At 45.9% G+C, this 18,491-nt stretch overlaps 1 protein-coding gene across 1 annotated transcript in view; it reads left to right on the top strand.

Annotated features, from left to right (window-relative positions):
* Positions 1-528: 528 nt before the first annotated feature.
* Positions 529-18,491, top strand: part of RYBP (RING1 and YY1 binding protein) — a 46,829-nt gene continuing 28,866 nt past the window's right edge. The window contains exons 1-2 of the mRNA XM_080384378.1: positions 529-710; positions 1,646-1,771. Of these exons, the coding sequence (XP_080240504.1) occupies positions 679-710; positions 1,646-1,771 (158 nt within the window). The 5' untranslated portion in view covers positions 529-678. The remainder of the gene's footprint in view (positions 711-1,645; positions 1,772-18,491) is intronic.

Below are 18,491 nucleotides of genomic sequence, written 5' to 3'. Positions count from 1 at the left end.
CGTGCCCCGCTGACCGCCGCCGGTACCTGCCGCCCCTCCCGCCGCCCGGAGCCCGCTCCCGCCTCGCGGGCAGGACCGGGCCGCCCGGCCGCGCTCTCCCCTCACGGGCTCCCGCCCCGCAGCAGGCCCGGCGGCGGCCTCAGCCCCGCTCCCCCGGGGCCGGGCAAGGCGACGAGCGAGCCCTCCGCGGGGGAAGGGGCGGGAAAGGAAGGGGCCACCCGCCACCGCCGGCAGAGAGGAGCCAGCCCTCCCGCCGCGACGGGGTGCCGGTGCGGGGGGCAGCGCCCGCGGCGCTGAGGAGGGGGCGGGAGGCGGCCCGCGGGGGCTCCCGGCCGGGGGCGGGGGCGGGGCCCGGCGGGGAGGCGGCGCGGCGCGGGGGGCGCTCCCCGCTCTCCTCCCCGCCAGGGCCGGCGGCGGGGCCGCCCCCATTGGCCGCGGCGCGGCGGAGAGCTCCGCCCGCCGGAGCGGCGCGGCGCGGGGAGGGAGAGGAGGGAGGAGGAGGAGGAGGAGGAGGGAGGGCGCCGGGCTGCGCTGCGCTGCTAGTCTGGAGCGGAGCCTGGCAGCGGCAGGAGCGGCGGCGCGGGGGTGAGGAGCAGCCGGAGCCTGCTGGACGGAGGCACCCCGTCCCCCTCCCCCTCGCCTCTTTCTTTGTGCGCAGGGCAGGGGCGGCCCCGATCCATGGTCATGGGCGACAAGAAGAGCCCGACCAGGTGAGCGGGGGCGCGGGGGGCGCGGGGGCGGGCGGGGAGAGGCACCTAAGATGGAGGGAGCGCGGCGGGGGCCGCCCCTGCCCCTCTGCCCCGGCGGCGGCGGGCCCGGCTCGGCGCTGGCGCGGCGGGAGGGGATGGCGGTGGGTAGGCCCCTGGCTGGTAGTTGCGTGCGTGTGCTCCGCCGCGGGGGAAGGGGGGCCGCGGCGGCGAGGGGCTCCTAAGATGGAGGGAGTGCGCGGGGAGGGGGGCGGCGTGCCCGCGCCGCCCCGCCAGGTACGCGGGGGGCCGGGGCGGGGGGGCTGCGGGCGGGCGGGGAGGGAGGGAGGGAGGCAGGCTCCTAAGATGGAGGGAGCGTGGAAGGGCAGGAGGAGGAGGAGGAGGAGGAGTGCCGGTGTCTCCCTGCCCGCCGCCGGTGCCAGGGCTGGTCTGGTGAGAGAGCAGCCATGGCGGCTCCGCTCGCTCGCACTCCCGCTCCGCGCACTCGCTGCTCCCAGACAAAGGGAGGTTTAACAAGGTGGAGGAGGGAACGCGCCTCCCAGCCTTCAAACTCTCCCACCCACCCTCCCTCCCTCCCTCCGGGGGCGGGGGGCGGCCCTCGCCGCGGTGCGGGGGGCGCCGGGGGACGCGGCCGGCCCGGCCCGGCTGGGTTCGGCCCGGCCCGGCCCGCTGGGCCCTCCCGCGGCGCGGGGCCGGGGGCGGAGCGCGGCGCCGCACCTCGCCGGGTGCCGGCCCCGGTAGGTGTTTGTCGGCCGTTCCCGGGCGCGGGGGGAGCGCGGCGGGCAGAGCGGGGCGCCGGGCTTGGGGGCTCGGGAACATGGTCTCTCATGTGTGTGTTTTCTTTCTCTCCTCCTCTCCCTCCTCCTCCTGCCGCCTCTCTCCTCCTCCCCAAACACACACGTACACACACGCTTCCCCTCGCCCTCCCCCTCCTCAAGGCCGAAGAGGCAAGCCAAACCTGCAGCCGACGAAGGCTTTTGGGACTGTAGCGTGTGCACCTTCAGGAACAGTGCCGAAGCCTTCAAGTGCAGCATCTGCGATGTCAGGAAAGGCACCTCCACAAGGTACGTCCGCACCTTTCGGCGTGGCTTTCGCCCCACGCTGGGCTGCGCCGACTTGTTGATTTTTTTTCCCGCTGTTGCCTGGATATTGGCCGGTCGCGTTCCCCCCTTCTCCCCGATGCAGTCCCTTCTGTCCCCACTCAAAAGCTTGTGGATTTAAAAAATTCTCTTTTCAAGCGTTTAATTTGAGCTGGAAGACATGGTTCGTGGATGTGGCATGGACCTGAATCTTGTTGTTGTTCTGTGCTTTTTTGTCACTGACGTACAGTGGACCTCCTGGAGATCCGTGGCCAGCCAGAAGAGTTCTGACCCTGGTTTGGGGCAGACTGTTTTCTGTGGTTTAGGTGGAGATTTACCCTGTGTTTTCTACAGGGGTAGGAATGGCTGTGGATTAGGGAGTGAGAAAGGAAACGGCTGAAACTAAAGATGCCATGAGAACAACCACCCCCTTCCTGAGATGTTGATCTCTCCGTGTCTGTTGTCATCCAAAAGGAATCGGCTTTGTGCTCGGTGTGGGAATGATGCGGATTTCTGAAAGCTTTAGCTGTCAGGTCTCTCTCATTGCCTTGCGCTGAGTAACTGTGGAAGTCTTTTTGAGATGGTGAGGCTGACGTACAGTAATTAAGTTAAGTCAAAAAAGAAACAGCCCAAAACCCCAACACAAAACCTTGCACTTTCCCGGTTCATGGGTTCAGAAAGTTTGTCCTGGAAATATCAGTTGGCACTAGGAGGCGTGGGGTGCTCTGCTTTTTCTTTCTTTTTCTGATTTGTTCTACCGTGTTGACTTCTGATTTTGTTCGTATTGTACCTTCCAAATTTGAGTTTCCATTGCTGTGCCCTGCCAAGGAAGTAGTCCATAAGATTTCCATTGTGAGAGGCATCGTTTTCCTCCTTTGAGTGAAGCCATGTATTGCGATGCTCTCATCAGCAGGCTGTTTGCATGACTTGGCTGTCTTGACTTGATTGACAAAGGAGGCGAAAGCGTGTTCGGTTGGTTATTGTTCGCACTGTGCTTTAGGCGATGTGAAGCGCCTACATTTTTAATGGGGAGCATGCTTTTGGGCCGTGGAAACTGAGTTACAGTAACAGGGTGCTGTAGTGCTTTTACTGTGTGTTTTGTGATGCACATTGGTTACAAAGTATCTCTACGCTTTTTACAAAATAAACGGAGGTGTTGAACTTCAATTTAAATAGTGTAGTTACAGCATTGAATTAAGATTGAACAGCCGTGTTCTGTATGCACCTGGAGCTGATCCTTCATGTTTTGTTCAGTCTGATTTTGTCATGCAACTAAACCTTCACAGCATGCTTGATTTGTGGGTTTCTGTTTCCTTGGCCTCCCCGTGGGCTCAGGTGAAACCTGGATCCTGCAGTTGCCTGGCCTTTTAATTGTGCTGCTACAGTGCGTAGCCTTGCAGTCACTGCAAGTTCTCCCAGCGTCACGTCAAGCCTGTGCTTGGGTGTTTGTTTGTAGGAGGAGAGCCTTAATGCAATGTAGGAGCCCACGTGAGTTGTATCTTGTATCAGACTTGATCATTTTCATTTGGCCACCATGCTGATATTTGTTTTGAGAGCAGCAGCTTTCTTTCACATGCCCTTACTTTTTATTTTTTAAAAAATTGTGATTTCCAAACTGTTGAGGTAGTAGGATGTTTTGTCTTTTAAAGGGCCATTAAGAGGGATAGCAGTTGATGATTTCAGGTTAAGAGCTGTAGCCTTACTTGCAGATGTGATCCCTTGCTCTAGAACATTGTTCTTCTGTTTAGCTTTTAATGGACCCTTATGAATGGCTTCTAATTTTAATTCATTTAATTCATCAGCTTTCTATTCATTTTTGCTGCTTTTAAAATGGCTTTTGTTTGTAGAATTTGAGAAAGTATTTAAAATATTCAATGGACCATCATGCCTTCTTGTATATTTATATAATTTATGAATAAATATAACCGAAAGCAGGAGTGATTGAATGTTGTGAGGGAGTGTGTATGTTGATAAGACCTGGGAGGTCAGAGTTCTTTGTTGTGGTATTGCTTTTGAGTGTTACAGTATGTGACGTGCGAGTTGATGCTGGGGAAATTCTTCAGAATTTTTTAAAACAAATGACTGATGTAAAGATACTTAATGAGTTGTGATTGATAATGTATTGCATGAAATATAAGGTGTCTGATGTGCTTGACTTTTTAAAGTTGCAATTTGACAAGTTGGTGACACTTTTCCACATTTAAAGCTGCCTTGCCTTCGTTAAGGCTTACTTCAGTAACACTTATCGTAAATTTATCAAACTCAATTTTTAAGAAGACTTAGCAAAGTAGTGAAAGACAGGCATCATAGACATGGTGAGGCAACTGGTTTTTGTCAAATTGTGTGCAACTACAGTATGCCCAGCTTTTTTACTAAGATCTGGTATGACCTACTTTCTGCACCCACCCCACCCCCCCCCATCTCCACAGTGAAGCCACTAATTTGATGTAGAATTTGCTTTGGCTGATAAATATTCTCTGATTTGGTAATTAGTTAGGACGTTAGCTAATTCTCACCGTGTGTATACGTTTTTCAGACTCGATGTAGTCTGTTGGTGTGTGGGAGGGGTGGCTGGCAGCAGTTCTAAGTTTTACTTTCTCAGATCCAGCTATCCCTTTTCCCTAGGATCTCATAAAAGGAGCTTCAAACAGTGAGTTTTAGAACTGTCCTGCCAAGTCCAAATTGCTGTAGATGCTAAACAGTTAAATTGCACCTGAATACTTTTTCAAGGGGCTGTTTATAAATATTTCAGTTGCACTTTTAAATAAAAATGAGGTCAAATCCATCTCAAGAGTATTGGGAGTTGTCGTGCAAAGATTACATTAAACCTGTAGTACTTAGTTGAATACTGGATTTGTTACAGTATGTCACTAACTCCCTTTCCTCAACTTTATCTTGCTGTTTTATGGCTAAACTTTATTATGCTCTATTTAGGCAAGTATGGTGAGTTTTTCTACGTTTTTTTCTTCTGTGAGGATCATGGCAAAGCTATAAGCTATGTTCAATACAACGTTGAGATGAGTGAGACAATGATTTAACTGGCTTATCTTGGGAGTGAGCAATGGTAACGTGTTTGCTGGGGTGTACAATATATTTTTGTTTTCTTTTGTATTGGTGTAATGGCACAGGGAACTGGTGCTGGCCATCGCTTCCACTTGTGTCATGCGGCTCTTCTGGTCGTTTACTCTGGTGTAGCCCCAGCAGCTCCAGCACACGGGAGAAGGCTTGAATGAAAACTTCTGCTGGGAAGTTTGCTCCACGGATGCATGTTCCCTTCCAGTATCCATTGCTTCTTCAAATGTGGAAGGAAAGTTTACTTTGGATTTCCTAGGAATATAAGGGCAGAATTTGGCCTCGTATTTCCCTTTATGGGGAGCTGTATGTTCCTATTGGAGGGTAGGTGATGGAGCTCTGTGTTTCCATTTGTTTTTTCTTAATGGTGTTCTCTTTCGCTTCAGTTCTCTGATGGTTTATGTATGTTGTGTTCCTGTGTACACGTCTTCTTGTAGCTCCCTTTCTCCTCCCAGGTGTGACCACACAGAGTGTTTCTGCATGGGGTTGCATTCACGCATCACTGTGAAGAATATCTACGCTCTCCCTCTGATTTTCTGAGGCTTCCCTTTGGGATAAATAGGGAACCAGTGCAATGTGGTGGAGCTTCTCTGGTGTTAATTTTTCTTTAACTTTAGGATAAATGCTTTCTTGTCCGAACTTCACATCCTGTATCATGAATGTGCCTTGATTACAGAGAAGTGCACTAAAAAAAATTCAGTGGAAGATGAGAGCGCAACAACTGGGTGTCTGACATGCAAATTAACAAAACAATGGGATTCTTTAGTATAAAATTAACAAGTTGTAGTGTGTATGTCCTCTGCAAGACACACATTTAATAAGGTTTTGTTGTATTTGTTGCTAGTACTAGCCTGAAATGCATGGTTTGGAGTTTGCATCAAGTGGTTTGAACCTGTATTTCGTTGTGGAGTGCTCAAGGAGTGTATGTCAGTAGTGCTTCACTCTTTTGCCATTCTTTTTGAGGGGTGGCCAAGCTGAGACTGTTCAAAATGATTTTAATTTTCTTTTGTGTGGAACAGGTGTCTTGGATAGATACTGGCCTTTGTTCCCCTTCAGTTCTCCAGAAAATTCCTTTGCATGTTTGCGGGATCTAAGCAAGCGCCGTGAAGGATGTAAACTACTGTCCATGTCACCATTGAAAAGTATTCTCTTGTTCTGTTCTGCATCCAGGCTGGGCTGACCAGAATAGACACCAGATAGTCCTGCTATTCCTGGAATGAGGAATCAGGCTGATGATCCTGACCTCCATACAACTAATATATGCCCTGCTTATTCACCATGTATTTGCAGGACTGTTCTTCTAAAAACACTTGCTTTGGTGTGTAGCTGTGGTGTAGGTTGGAAGCAAAGTGGTTTCATTAAATTCTTTCAAGTTAAATAGCTTTCACCTGCGTTAAGGTGGGTTTTATTTAGCATCATAGCTGGCCTTCAAGTGGGTTATTTTGTATAAAAATGGAGTATGTGACTCGTTTGGGAAAAGCTGTTGTGGAAGGGATGTTTGTGCCTTTACTCTAGATTATTTATCTTACTAATTGGCCATTTAGCTCTATGGTTAAATCATCCCTATTCTCCCTGAAGTTAAATGGCAGTTGGATCAGGTGGAGCAAAGCATGGTCGGTACCAGCCTGGAGTTGTGCCAGTGCTCTGTGGGGCCATCCAGGGTTGTGTCCCCTCTGGGGCTGCTTTGTTGGTGATGGATGGGAACAGGTAATTCTGCCTAAGTAGTTCTGAGTGCCGGAATGCACGATGCCTATTTGCAAAATGTTTGCCCACGTGCAACACGTGCAAGGGGGTTCTTGAGAGCTCTTTTGTCTTGTTTATCAGCACTGTCTGAAAGTAATTAGCTGTTACTTTCTGAATTTGTAGATGAGGAGTACTTCTGTTAGGTCTGGCAAACCCACCAGGAGCTAAGGACAGGAGGAGCCTTTTGCAAACCTAGCATTTTGCAAGCAGTCAATGATGATGGTTTGCAGCAAGCCCTGAATTCTGGGGTTGTGGTTTGACGATACGCTAAGTTTGACTTCATGACCCATATTGCTGGACCCCAGGTGTCTCAGCCACGTGGCTTGGAGTATTGATCCGTTATAAACTGACTACTGGTACAGATTTGTGCTATGCTTACTTTTTTAACTAGCATAGACCGTGAGACTTGATCTGAGCAGATGAAGCTGCTCAGCTTCAGATCAGCTATTATCTATCATCCTGGTGCAAGCTAACCCTGGGAGAAGATATGCGTCTTGCACTTTGGCTGTTTGAAAGAAATAGAGTTGTGTCCTGATTAGCTCTTTCCTGGTCTTTGGCATTAACGATCTCATTACCATCGCCCCAGGATTTTCCCCAGTCTCAGCACTTCTGGGAAATCATTCACAGCAGGGAGGATCCTCGGTATTGACATGCAGGACCAATGCAATGTGCCTTTGCTATGATTGTCAGATTTGGGTACCTGGAATGCTGTAGGTGACAAACACAGTAGGTAGTGCAGTGGCTGCTGTGACTCACTTTGCTTTACCACTTTTTGTTCCTGAAGGTCCTGTTAAGGGATGATAGCTATAGCTGTTTTGATGCTTTTTTGTTAGGGAAAAAAAAGATCTTTTTGTTAAAATAAATACTAAAATCTTTAATGTGGATAAAGAGTGTTATAATTTTTTTATGTAGATTACCCGTTTGAGTTAAATAATTGTGGGTGGTAGGGTTTAGCATCAATCTCTGACTTCTGTTGGAGACTGTGAAGATCTGATAGATAAACTATGACTGAGCGTGTTAATCTATTGCTGATAATATGCAGCATGGATATTATTCATTTTTCCCTTCCTCCATGGACTTCTTTTCTGGGAGACGAGAATCTAAATCAAAGTATGTATGTGTGTGTAGGAGGAGAGGGCATGCAACTTTTTTTATTCCTGTAAGCAGACGACGTGGCCACTGGGATGCTGACCCATTGCTCTCAGCCGGTCCTCGTGGGGAACTGGTAGGCAGAGGAATGCGGAGCAACCTTCTCTGCGTGCCTTTCTTAATTGCCCTGATTGTTTCATGTTTCCATCAGCTGGCTGCAGAGGGGCTGCTGCATCTGCACAATTGGCATGGGTATTTGCACCCTGATGTGGCTTGTCTAGTAAGTGGAACCTCGCATGAACTGGAAATAAGGAAGTGTTGCCTGGAGTAATAATAGTTGAGAGGAGGGAAGTGATGGATGCAAAGCGTGCTTCTCTGTGGCCACCCTTAGCTCCTGTGGGATCTTGCCTGACTGTCCTGTGCTGCACCTTAGTGTTCCTCGGCAGCTTGTAGTGCTGTGGGGCTCTGTTTTGGCCGAACTGTTTGGTCCCTGAAAAAAATGCACAGGACCCAAGACCCATGCGAAGTGAAAGAAGTCAAGAAATGTGCTGTGGGCTAGGTGGATTGTTTTGGCTGGCTATATCCAGCTTTTGTGCTGTAGCTTGGACACGCCTGCCATAACTCCAGGCTACTTTGCTGCTGGTCATGAATCAGGTGTCCCTTGTACTCCAGCTGCTATGAGACTTGCTTTGTGTTAGCAATGTGAATTAAATGGCTTTGCTGTTGGTAGGCTCACTGTTCCTTGCTGCGGTGTGGCTGCTTTTCTTCCTGCTCTGTTGGGCTTGAATGTGCAGACAGGTCCTTCCAGGGCCCCTTGGTGAGAAACACAGAAGTTTACAGCACTTCTGGGGAGTCCTGCCCATGTGCAGGAACATGGCAGCAGGGCGGGAGATGCAGCTTGCAGAGTGCCCCTGCATTAGGTGAAGGATGTGCTCTGCTTATCCTTTAATATGTGTATCTCTCTTTGTCTGCGTAGTTCTTCTTACGAGAAAACCCACTGACCTATTTTGTGGGATTTCGGGTGGTTCTGTAGGTTAGTGGGTTCCAGTCCCGCAATGTAGGTCACTCACGAGGTGCGTTAAGAGTTTCATAACGTGTAGCTCTGACCTGAAATAAGATTCATACAAACTGTGGCTGCAGCTGTACTTTACGTCTCGCCTTGCACTGGCTGCCTTCTTCACAAGGTAAAAGGAGAAATCTGGACATTTCCAGAGGGAAGAGGTCTTACAGGAGGGTTTGTGAGTATTTATGTAAATGCGCGTGTTTCAGACAGGTAAGGGCAAGTTATCATGATTGCCACTTCATGTTTGTTAATGACATGGCAAAAAAGCAGACCAGGAACACTGAGTAACCTGTACATGCTACTCTAAGCAGATGTCCAGGATTACACGATACCACGGAAATAATGTGGAAATGCCTCCATTACATTTATGTAAGTTCCTTTTACAGCTGACATATGCTAAGTACATTGATTGTCTCTTTGTGCAGACAGATTTTCTTTACATCAACCAGAGCTCCTTTCATGCTTTTCTGGTACATCTGGAGGTACAACCAAATCTTTAACATTGTTCTTCCCATAAGCCAGCTATTAATTAGGAGCATGTTCTTTGTAGCAGAGTGCTAATTGGTTCATCAACAAATTCACTGCCTGTTAAACATGGGGAAAGTCTGACTGGCTCAAATACAAATGAGAGGAAAAAGCATTGCATCACTTCTTGCTGGCCTGGTGGGTTTTGTTTGATTGTTCAGTAACTTGGTATCTTCAGAGTCAGGTGAATCTCAACTGCTTCCTAGAAAAAACAAAATGAACTGGCTAAAACTGGTCATTGTTCGATAGTGTTTTATGATTGGATTGCTGCCTGCGTTTCTGAAAGTTGAAAGTGCACCTACAGACAATCTTGTATTAAGTAATATTGGGAATGCGTGAGAAAAAGGGGTTGTGTAGGTATCTAAAGTATGGATCGTAAAACCAGGAGACCTGATTTTGAACCATATGTGGTCTTATTGGAGACACTGGCCTGGGATTGTGGAGTAACCTCCTATGCTACAAGGATGACATTACTAAAAATTTGTAATTATGTTTTTTACCACAGAAGCAGAAATCTTGTAATATCAAATTGATTTTAACCTTCTGACTGATAAACATTTTGAAGCATACATTTTATGGCAATTTGCGGAGAGCTGAAATGTTCCATATTTAAGTAAGCACAGTGTGTGCTTTATGTCAGTTGCCATATGGAGGTGCAAATTTCCAGAGACTATATTTACAATTTGCATAGGAATATGGACATGGTGACATGGACAGTGGGATTGAGCGCACCCTCAGCACGTTTGCTGATGACACCAAGCAGTGCAGCGCTGGAGGGAAGGGATGCCATCCAGGGGGACCTTGACAGGCTGGAGAGGTGGGCCTGTGTGAACCTCATGAAGTTCAACAAGGCCAAGTGCAAGGTCCTGCATGTGGGTCTGAGCAATCCCAAGCACAAATAGAGGCTGGGCAGAGAATGGATTGAGAGCAGCCCTGAGGAGAAGCACTTGGGGGTGTTGGTTGATGAGAAGCTTGATGTGTACTTGCAGCCCAGAAAGTGAACTGTACCCTGGGTTGCATCAAAAGAAGTGTGAAAAGCAGTCGAGGGAGGTGATTCTCCCCCTCTACTCTGTTCTTGTGAGACACCCCCCCACACCCACCCCCGAGTATTGCATCCAGTTCTGGGTCCCCCAGCCTAAGAAGGACATGGACCTGTTGGAGTGAGTCCAGAGGAGGCCATGAAGATGCTCAGAAGGCAGGAGCACCTCTCCGATGAAGACAGGCTGAGGGAGTTGGGATGGTTCAGCCTGGAGAAGAGAAGGCTCCGAGGAGACCTTATAGTGGTCTTTCAGTACTTAAAGGGGGCTTATAAGAAAGATGGGGACAGACTTTTTAGTAGGGCCTGTAGTGACAGGACAAGGGGTGACAGTCTTAAACTAAAAGAGGCGAGATTTAGATGAGGTGTTACGAAGAATTCTTCACTGTGAGGGGGGTGAGGTGCTGGCACAGGCTGCCCAGAGCAGCAGTGGGTGCCCCATCCCTGGAGGTGTTCAAGGCCAGGTTGGACGGGGCTTGGAGCAACCTGGGCTGGTGGAAGGTGTCCTTGTCCACAGTGCGGGAGGTTGGAATTAGATGGTCCCTTCCAACCCAAACAGTTCTGTGCTTCTGTGTTCAGGAAACTTTAGTTTGAGGATCTTACCAGTTTGGTTGTCTTTAAATAAAGTGGAAGCAAAAGAAGTCAGTTTTGGGTTCTGTTTAGGGCTAAATGAGGAATAAATGTTTAGATTTGTTTTCTCAAGAAATTGTTCTTTGGGATTTCAGAGTTATGATGGATTGCTTGTAGCGTGCAGAGGTGCTAAGTGAGACAAAGTATCTTGCCTGAGATAAAGCTGCCGCCTTCAGATTTATGTTGTTGAGTAGACAGACGTGATACTGATAAGAATCTGAAATATTTTTCCCTGGAATAAATTATTTTTGTGTGCATGGAACTATGTCCAGGTAAATCATGTGCAATTTAATATGGTCCAACTGGCGAGCTGGACAGAGGATGTGGAAGTACTACGGTTTGGTAGTTTCAGTGATACAAAATGGGTTAGAATGTTACCAGATGAGTAATTGACCATGGGTTGTCCTCTGTGCTCCTGTCCCAAATGTGCAACATTTTTTAAATTATAAAGGTAGTTCTTAATTCGTTTACTTACTTTTAATTCTTTTATTATCTATGTACTAAATAAATGGAAAGACGTGTTTTCTTTCACTTCTGTTTGCGGGTATAAATGGGGATAGTATGATGTTAGTGTGATTTGAGCCTGTGTAAGAGCCTGGAATTCACCCTTAGCTCGCTAAATATCCTCAAGTTGCCATTTTTAAATCTGTACGATTGTATTCACTGTCTCTGTGTTAATTTGATCAAGAAATTTATGTCTATGGTAGGTGTTTCATTCCTTTGTTAAAAATGCCTAGATTAGCAGAAGGACATAAATCTTACTTGTCGTGGTTGTACAAAGCATGCATATATGTTCAGGTTGTTGGAAATGTGTGTTTCTGCTGAAACATTTGGCTCTAATTATGTGTCTTGGAACTCTTATTCTGAAAGTGCTTTCACTGTTTTTTTCGGAAGTGGTACTGAGCACTTTCTCTTCCCAAGATGAGATTTCAGTAAGAGAGGCAATACATTGATGGATGATGGCCCTGTGATGGAGTCAATCAGCCAGTACAGTCATTTGTCTCCTGGGGATACAGGGTAGAGCACATCATTAGCAGCAGAAGGGGAGGTTTTCCTCTGTAATGCTAATAGGGTGAGGAAGCTCTGGCTGGTGCCTGTTTGCTGCTATTGCTCCGTTATTACAGGTGCCTTATGGAGAAACAAAACCGTTTTCATTTGTTATCTGTAACAGTCATGGGTGTGGATCAATTTAGCAAAAATATTTAATAAGGTCTAGGAAATGTTTCCAATTCAGCATAGTATTAGCAATTCATAAACCTGTATCACGTAAAACTGCTTGTCATAAAAATGATTAATTATTTTGGGGGGAGGGGGGGGGAGTTATGTGTGTTTTATTGGTTTTACATGCAAGTAGCTTGGCTTGTTTAGGAAAGACTGGCAGCTGCCCGATGCCAGTGTGGGATTCGAAGGACAGTGTGTCTTAATCAGAGAAGTGTTGAAAGTTAAGCTTGGTGGGCCGGAGAAGTTACTCTAATAGCATCTGACAGCACTGGGTTTCTGTTAAAGCAAAAGGCAAAGCATTTGGTAGCCACGGCGGGTGGCTCGTCCGAGGGACGGCTGGGTGGTGTGCTGTTGTGGGGCAGCGGTAATGAGTTAGCTTAAAGGTAGCTTGGTATGCACCAGCTTTGACCAGGGAGGGTGAGTTAACTTGCAAGCGACTGTTCCTCGATGGCTGCTTTGTTCCGGGCTGGTGCCTCTCCTCAGAGGTGGCGTAGCGGTGGTCCCATCGGGACCAGAGGGGCTTTCCCTGGGGTGGGCAGGAGCACTCCTGTTACGGAATACAGGGCTGCAAACCTCACATGGTTAATTCCCACGTGACACACAATGAAACTGTAAATGCTGGCAGAAGAGCATTATCTTGGATGGCTGCTGGGTGTTTCTGTGTACCTGGTGACTATGCTTCGAGCAGAGGGCCTCGAGCTGGGACACTGCTTGTTGCAGGGATTTGTTTTCCCCCCTTTTAACTTGCTGTGACTCTGGACAGTTAGGTAAAGCTGCACGCGAGTTACCGGTCTGTAAAGCAAATGCAGTAAGAAGTCCCTACCATACATGGCTTATAGGAGGTAAAGTTAATTTTTGGAAGGTGCTTTGAAGTTCTGAAATGTCTTCTCAAAAACTGCATGTGAAGTCAGACTTAAAAAGCAATGCTTCTCTTCCTTTCTCTGAACTGTAGAGGTAATCACTTAAAAATAAGAGCAAAGGCAGCAAGAAAGCAAATGATGTTACATCTGCTGGAATGGTGTGGTGGGTAGACTTTGTACACTTTGTTTCACCATTATGTGTAGCGATGTCTTTGCTCCTAAAAGCACTTGGAGGAATGGCACAGCTGTGTGCTGTATGGGTACTAAAGACATGGGATTGTTAGAGTTGCACAATTTTACATGTGGGTTAGCAGAGTGAGGAACATACTTAATCATGGGTGTGGGAATACAGCACCCTGGCAGCAATTAAGAGTCGTTAATTAGAAGTACTTATTGCAGGATATGACTCAAGTTAGTTGTAAGTTGCTTAACTTCTGAGGTCAGGAAGATCTAATGCATCCGAGACAAGTGTTATTAGTGTCCATGGGACTGCGGGACTATCCACAGGGACAGTCTGTAATACCAGAGCTCAGACTGTGAAATTTTGAGGTTCATTAAATGACTTGTTGACAGTGACAGTTTTGCAAGCTGGGACCACACATTTGCATTCAGAAGTTTAGAGCTACGAAGGGTTCATTAAGGCTCCTAGGTTGCATTGTCTGGGAATGTGCAATTGTGTGCTGGGAATTCACGCTGCTGTGCCGAGAGTCACTACTATTCAACCAGCATGCAAAGAAGTGAGAAGTGAAACTTTTTCATAAACAAAAGCTTCCCTGTCTGTATGAAAAGGATGACTTTTTTTTCCGATTACAAATTAACCTATTGATACAGAAATCACCAGTGCACAGGGTGGTGGAACATCATGCCTGTATTGCTGCATACCTACTCTGTAAATGCATGGGAGAGCATACCCTCGTGTTCAGCATATGTATTTATGAAGATGTAAAACATGAGGACAGTCTCACCGCTTGTACCTGGAAGAGGCATTTACTGCTGCCAATGGCCAGGCGTGTCAAGCCAGTAATGGGAAAAGATCCGTAATAAGTTACCTGTTACAGTTTTGTGCCAGTTCTCAGGGTTTTTCCAAATGTGCAGGGAAGGTAAAGGATAACACTCAGCAGTAGTTTGGTTTTCTTTCCATCTCTTTTGTTTTACTCTTCTTGTCTCTTTTTTGTGTTGTAAGCCAGACTGACTTTCCCACTGGCACTCTGAATTCAAAGCTATGAAATTGTACAGCTGTGTACTACACTTACTTGTTTTTTAAAGCCTGTCACAAGCATGAGTGGTTTGGGGTTTGGGGTTTGTTTGGTGTGTTCCCCCCCCCCCCCCCCCCCCCCCCCCCAAGGCATATAGTGTAAGGAACAGGTTTACTTAGTCACAGGTGTGGGAATATGGACGCTGTGCTAGGAAATTAGTTTAATAACAGTTGGTTGCTTTATTTCTGAGTGTGCTAGCATTTGCAAATCTCTCTTGGCTTGACAGATAGTTGATGCTTGTGGAGAATGTGACCTTTTGCTCTTTGCATTGCTTTTTCTGAATCATGTCCAGAGGCTGCAGAAGTCAGTGAAGCAGTTGGTGGTCAGGGTTGGATCAGGCCTCTGAGACTGATGCATCGAGAAGAAAAGGAATAAGTTGACATGAAACTTAACATGGTTATCTTTTGTGATCTTGCTTTGTTCCAAGACTTTTTTTTCTAGGGAGATGTTATTGATAGATAAAAAAGAATTGAGAAATGAGTTGTATAAAGACCTAAATGAGACTTGGGAGAAACTTAGTGTGTGTCCATGTAAGCAGGGGACTACTCAGGCCACTTGTTGCTCAGTTGTCCTGGAGCCTCTGAAGCTTAAACAAAGCCTGAGACTGAGAAAACTTTGAATCTGTTTGTTTTTTTGGGTTGGTTTGGTTTTTTTTTCCAAAGTTAAGTGTCATAGATCATGACCAAACATTTTTTTTGTTTTTAAGCAGAAAGAAACAAAACACCCAGAAGGTCGCAACGTATTACCCAAATTTTGCAGGGCTATAGTTCTCAATGTGGCTTGTCTAAAATTTAGCCTTTTTACTGCTAGCTATATAAAAATCTTAGTTCTGATGTTAGCGTACAAATAATGCTAGTTCTCGTATACCTGTTGCTCACTTGGATCAAAAAGATTGTGTTCCTTCTCCATAGAGTTGTATTCGTGCCTTTACTTATATAGCTGGCAGATTATTATTAGTAGGTAAGACAGTCGATTATCAGTGGCTTGCTGCTTTTCCTCCTGCTCTAGTTCAGAGTATTATCGTTAACAGCTTTTAAAGGAAGGTTCTTCCTGGAAGAATTTCTGGCTCAAGGCAGAAAAAGTTTTCTTACCAGTTTTGAACTACCGGGACACTCGTGTTTTCTGAAATCCTATTCATCGCTTCACAAAACTGTTGAAAGTATGTCTTGAATCACACATAAGCCTGAAGAATATCCTGGGGGTAGGGAGACGTAAATAATGGTTTAATTGGGCTGCTCTGCTCTGTAGCTTATATCATATTAAGTACATGGGAAGGACTGATTTTATTTAGTGTTTTATTTTAACAATTCTCTTAGTCCCAAGCTGAGCATTTATCTTAGTAAATTTAAGGTGGTGTTAAGTAAGACGTGCAAATGTGTTTTGACTTAAGCTTTTAGTTTGTAAATAAAAATGTTGCAGGTCTCTCACCTTTCAAATGTTTAGTAATTATGCTAAGTGAAGTCTTACAAGGAAAACAACATCCTATTGGAGAAAAAAGCTTTTGTGATTACACTTGCAAATAGTTAATAACTATTTTTATATTTCGTTAGACTTAGGAAAAACACGTCTTCAGTGGTTGTTAGCAGAGATGGCAAAATTATGAGCAATAAATCAACATTGTTTTAATTAAGAATACATTGATATTCTCCTAAAAATTCACTTTTGACATCTAGCGCTTAGGCTTAAAATGAATGTTAAACTTAGCTTTTTATACTCCAGGAAAATACACTTTTTTGCTCAAAACATGCAGCAAAAGCAATGCCATGAAAATCAATTAGAATAATAGAGTACAGCCATTGCAAAATATCATTACAATAGTTAAGTAATTATCCCACTGCATGACTTAGCAAGAGGGATAAATAATGCATGTAGAATTGTGTTGGATCTTGCAAAGAAGATTCATGCTGGTTGAGTGGATGGGAATGGCAAAGGCAGAGCACAGGTCCAAGGAGAGGGTCCGCCAGGTCCGGTAGCTGAGGATTGAAACCTTTCGGTGCATGTGATAATGAAGATGCAAGAGAGACCCAATTTCTGTGGTTGTGTTTTGTTTTTTTCTTAGAATTTCAAGACAGCATTTTGGGAAGAAATCCTCCTGCCTGGCTGGTCCTGGCTGGGTGGATGCTGGGCTTTGGGGCACAAGCACAGCCAGCCTTTGGGGGAGTCACTTTCCAGAGTAGCAGACCGGGCACCCGGCCAGGGCCCAGCTGTGATGGCAGAAGGGTGGAAAACCCCCAAGGTGGCACCATATCAGGGTGCCAATGCCCATGGCTTGCTGCCTTGCCTGGCACGCTGTTCTTCTCTGTATTTCACCCTCATTCTGTGTTTTACCATTCTGTAGGTGTGGGCTGCTTCTTGTCTGCTGTTTGTTGGGCTGGGAGTGCTGTTTAGCGCATTAGCACAAGGTTTGGAGTTCCATCAGCAGTGTGTCCCAGCCCCAGACTGAGCTGTGAGTCTGGTCAGCAGGAATATTGGCTGAGGTTTTTTGGGTTTTTTTTTTTTGTTTTGTTTTGTTGGTGGTTTGTGTTTTTGTGTGTGTTTTTTTTTTTTTTTTTTTTCCAGTGGACAGATGAGGGTTTTGATTTTTCTTCCTTTCAGCTAGAACTGAATACTCTGAATCTGTCAGTTGCTGTCAAGAGGATTGTACTTTGGATTAGTGAGCTACTGGAAGCAGTTTGAATGATTGCAGTTAAAAGCATGCCAAGCAGCGGTGTAATTAATAGTTATATAATGTCACCAACAGGCTTAGGAAGCTGGAATGTAACTTGGAAACAAATACAGCCCCATGCAATCTCTGCTTTGCCTGAGGACCACTGTGCAGTTAAAGGATGATGCTTTTCTTCCTGGAACTGCTTATAGTCAGGGCAGGTTTGCTGTTGTTGGTTCCATCACAAGATGTGTGGAAGCACCTTTCTGCAGCTTTCCCCTTCCCTTCTTTTTCTCTGATGTCTTTCTCATCAGGACCTGCTCAAAGCCAGGACTCTGCTCACCTTAGGCTTGTTGGAGCTATTCTCTGCAGGAATCTTAAATTGCTGTGTAATTATGGTTGCTACATGAAATAACTCTTCAGCTCATGAGAATAACATGCATTTTTGTTGTTGCATTTTTAAATAGAAATTTCAGGGAAATTATGCAATACCCATCTCTTATACAGTACTAGTAAAACTGTCGGCCCTTCACCACTTGAGTTTTTAGGGAAGCTGAAATGGTTATTGAGATTTCCAAATTAGCTGTTTTGTGACAGGCTCAAACCTGTCTGGAAAAGCTGTGTATTTCAGCAAGGTAGTAGATGAGACTGTGCCTGAGACCTCCCATCTTGTAGGTATTGAACTGGAGATGTAATGCTTTCAAGTTGTTTATATTAACTTTTGTGAATATCTTAAGTGCACAGAGATGGTGATCAAAATTCTGAGGTGTTGCTATAATTCTGGGTGAGTTTGATTAAAAAATTAATGTAATATTCCCTTGCCTGACTGGATGCTTCAGCTGTCTTAAACCCTTACGCTCTACTCCAATATTTAACAATATTTTTTTCTCTTAGTTGACATGTAGTTGTGGCACTTGGGGACGTGGTTTAGTGGTGGACTTGGTAGTGTTGTGTTTATGGTTAGACTCGGATGATCTTAAGGGTATTTTCCAACCTTATGTGAAAAAGGGAGGTTTATGCTGGTACAGAACTTGGTATTTCTGTTTCTAAAAAGGTACCGTAATAGACGTATGGGTGATTAATTAGACAGTAAGTCTCATGTTTAAGAAGAAAAACTTTATATTAAAATGTGATACTACTGCTGAGCAAATGTAGGGCTGCCTGCCCTCCAGTTTTGTATCTACGTTGCTTCCTTGAGTGTCAGTTAGCTCAATATTCACTGCCATTGACCTTGCATAATTAAGAAAAAAGTCTGCTGTTCTGGGGAGATAAATGCAGCTTATGTTTGGAAAGTGGCTGATTAGCTCAGTTGTAAAAGTGTAATTTTATGTCTGTAGTTTCTGGAAGGATGGATGCTGCCTTTGCAAAACTTGGTGTCCCTCTTTTCTTCTCCCTGATACCCAGTTGAAGTTGTTGGTGAATATCTCCCAGGACTCTTAAGATCTGAAGCTTGCAATAGACCTCTTCAATTTTCAGTGAAGACTAATTTAAGCTAGTATGGGCTTCTTTTACTTACTGAATCACTTTCTCACTGTCAGCCTATTTCCCATGCAAATACAAGGCTCC

This window comes from Falco punctatus, assembly GCF_963210335.1.
Source record: "Falco punctatus genome assembly, chromosome: 4".
Taxonomy (NCBI): Eukaryota; Metazoa; Chordata; class Aves; order Falconiformes; family Falconidae; genus Falco; species Falco punctatus.
This window is presented reverse-complemented; position numbering and strand designations above follow the sequence as displayed.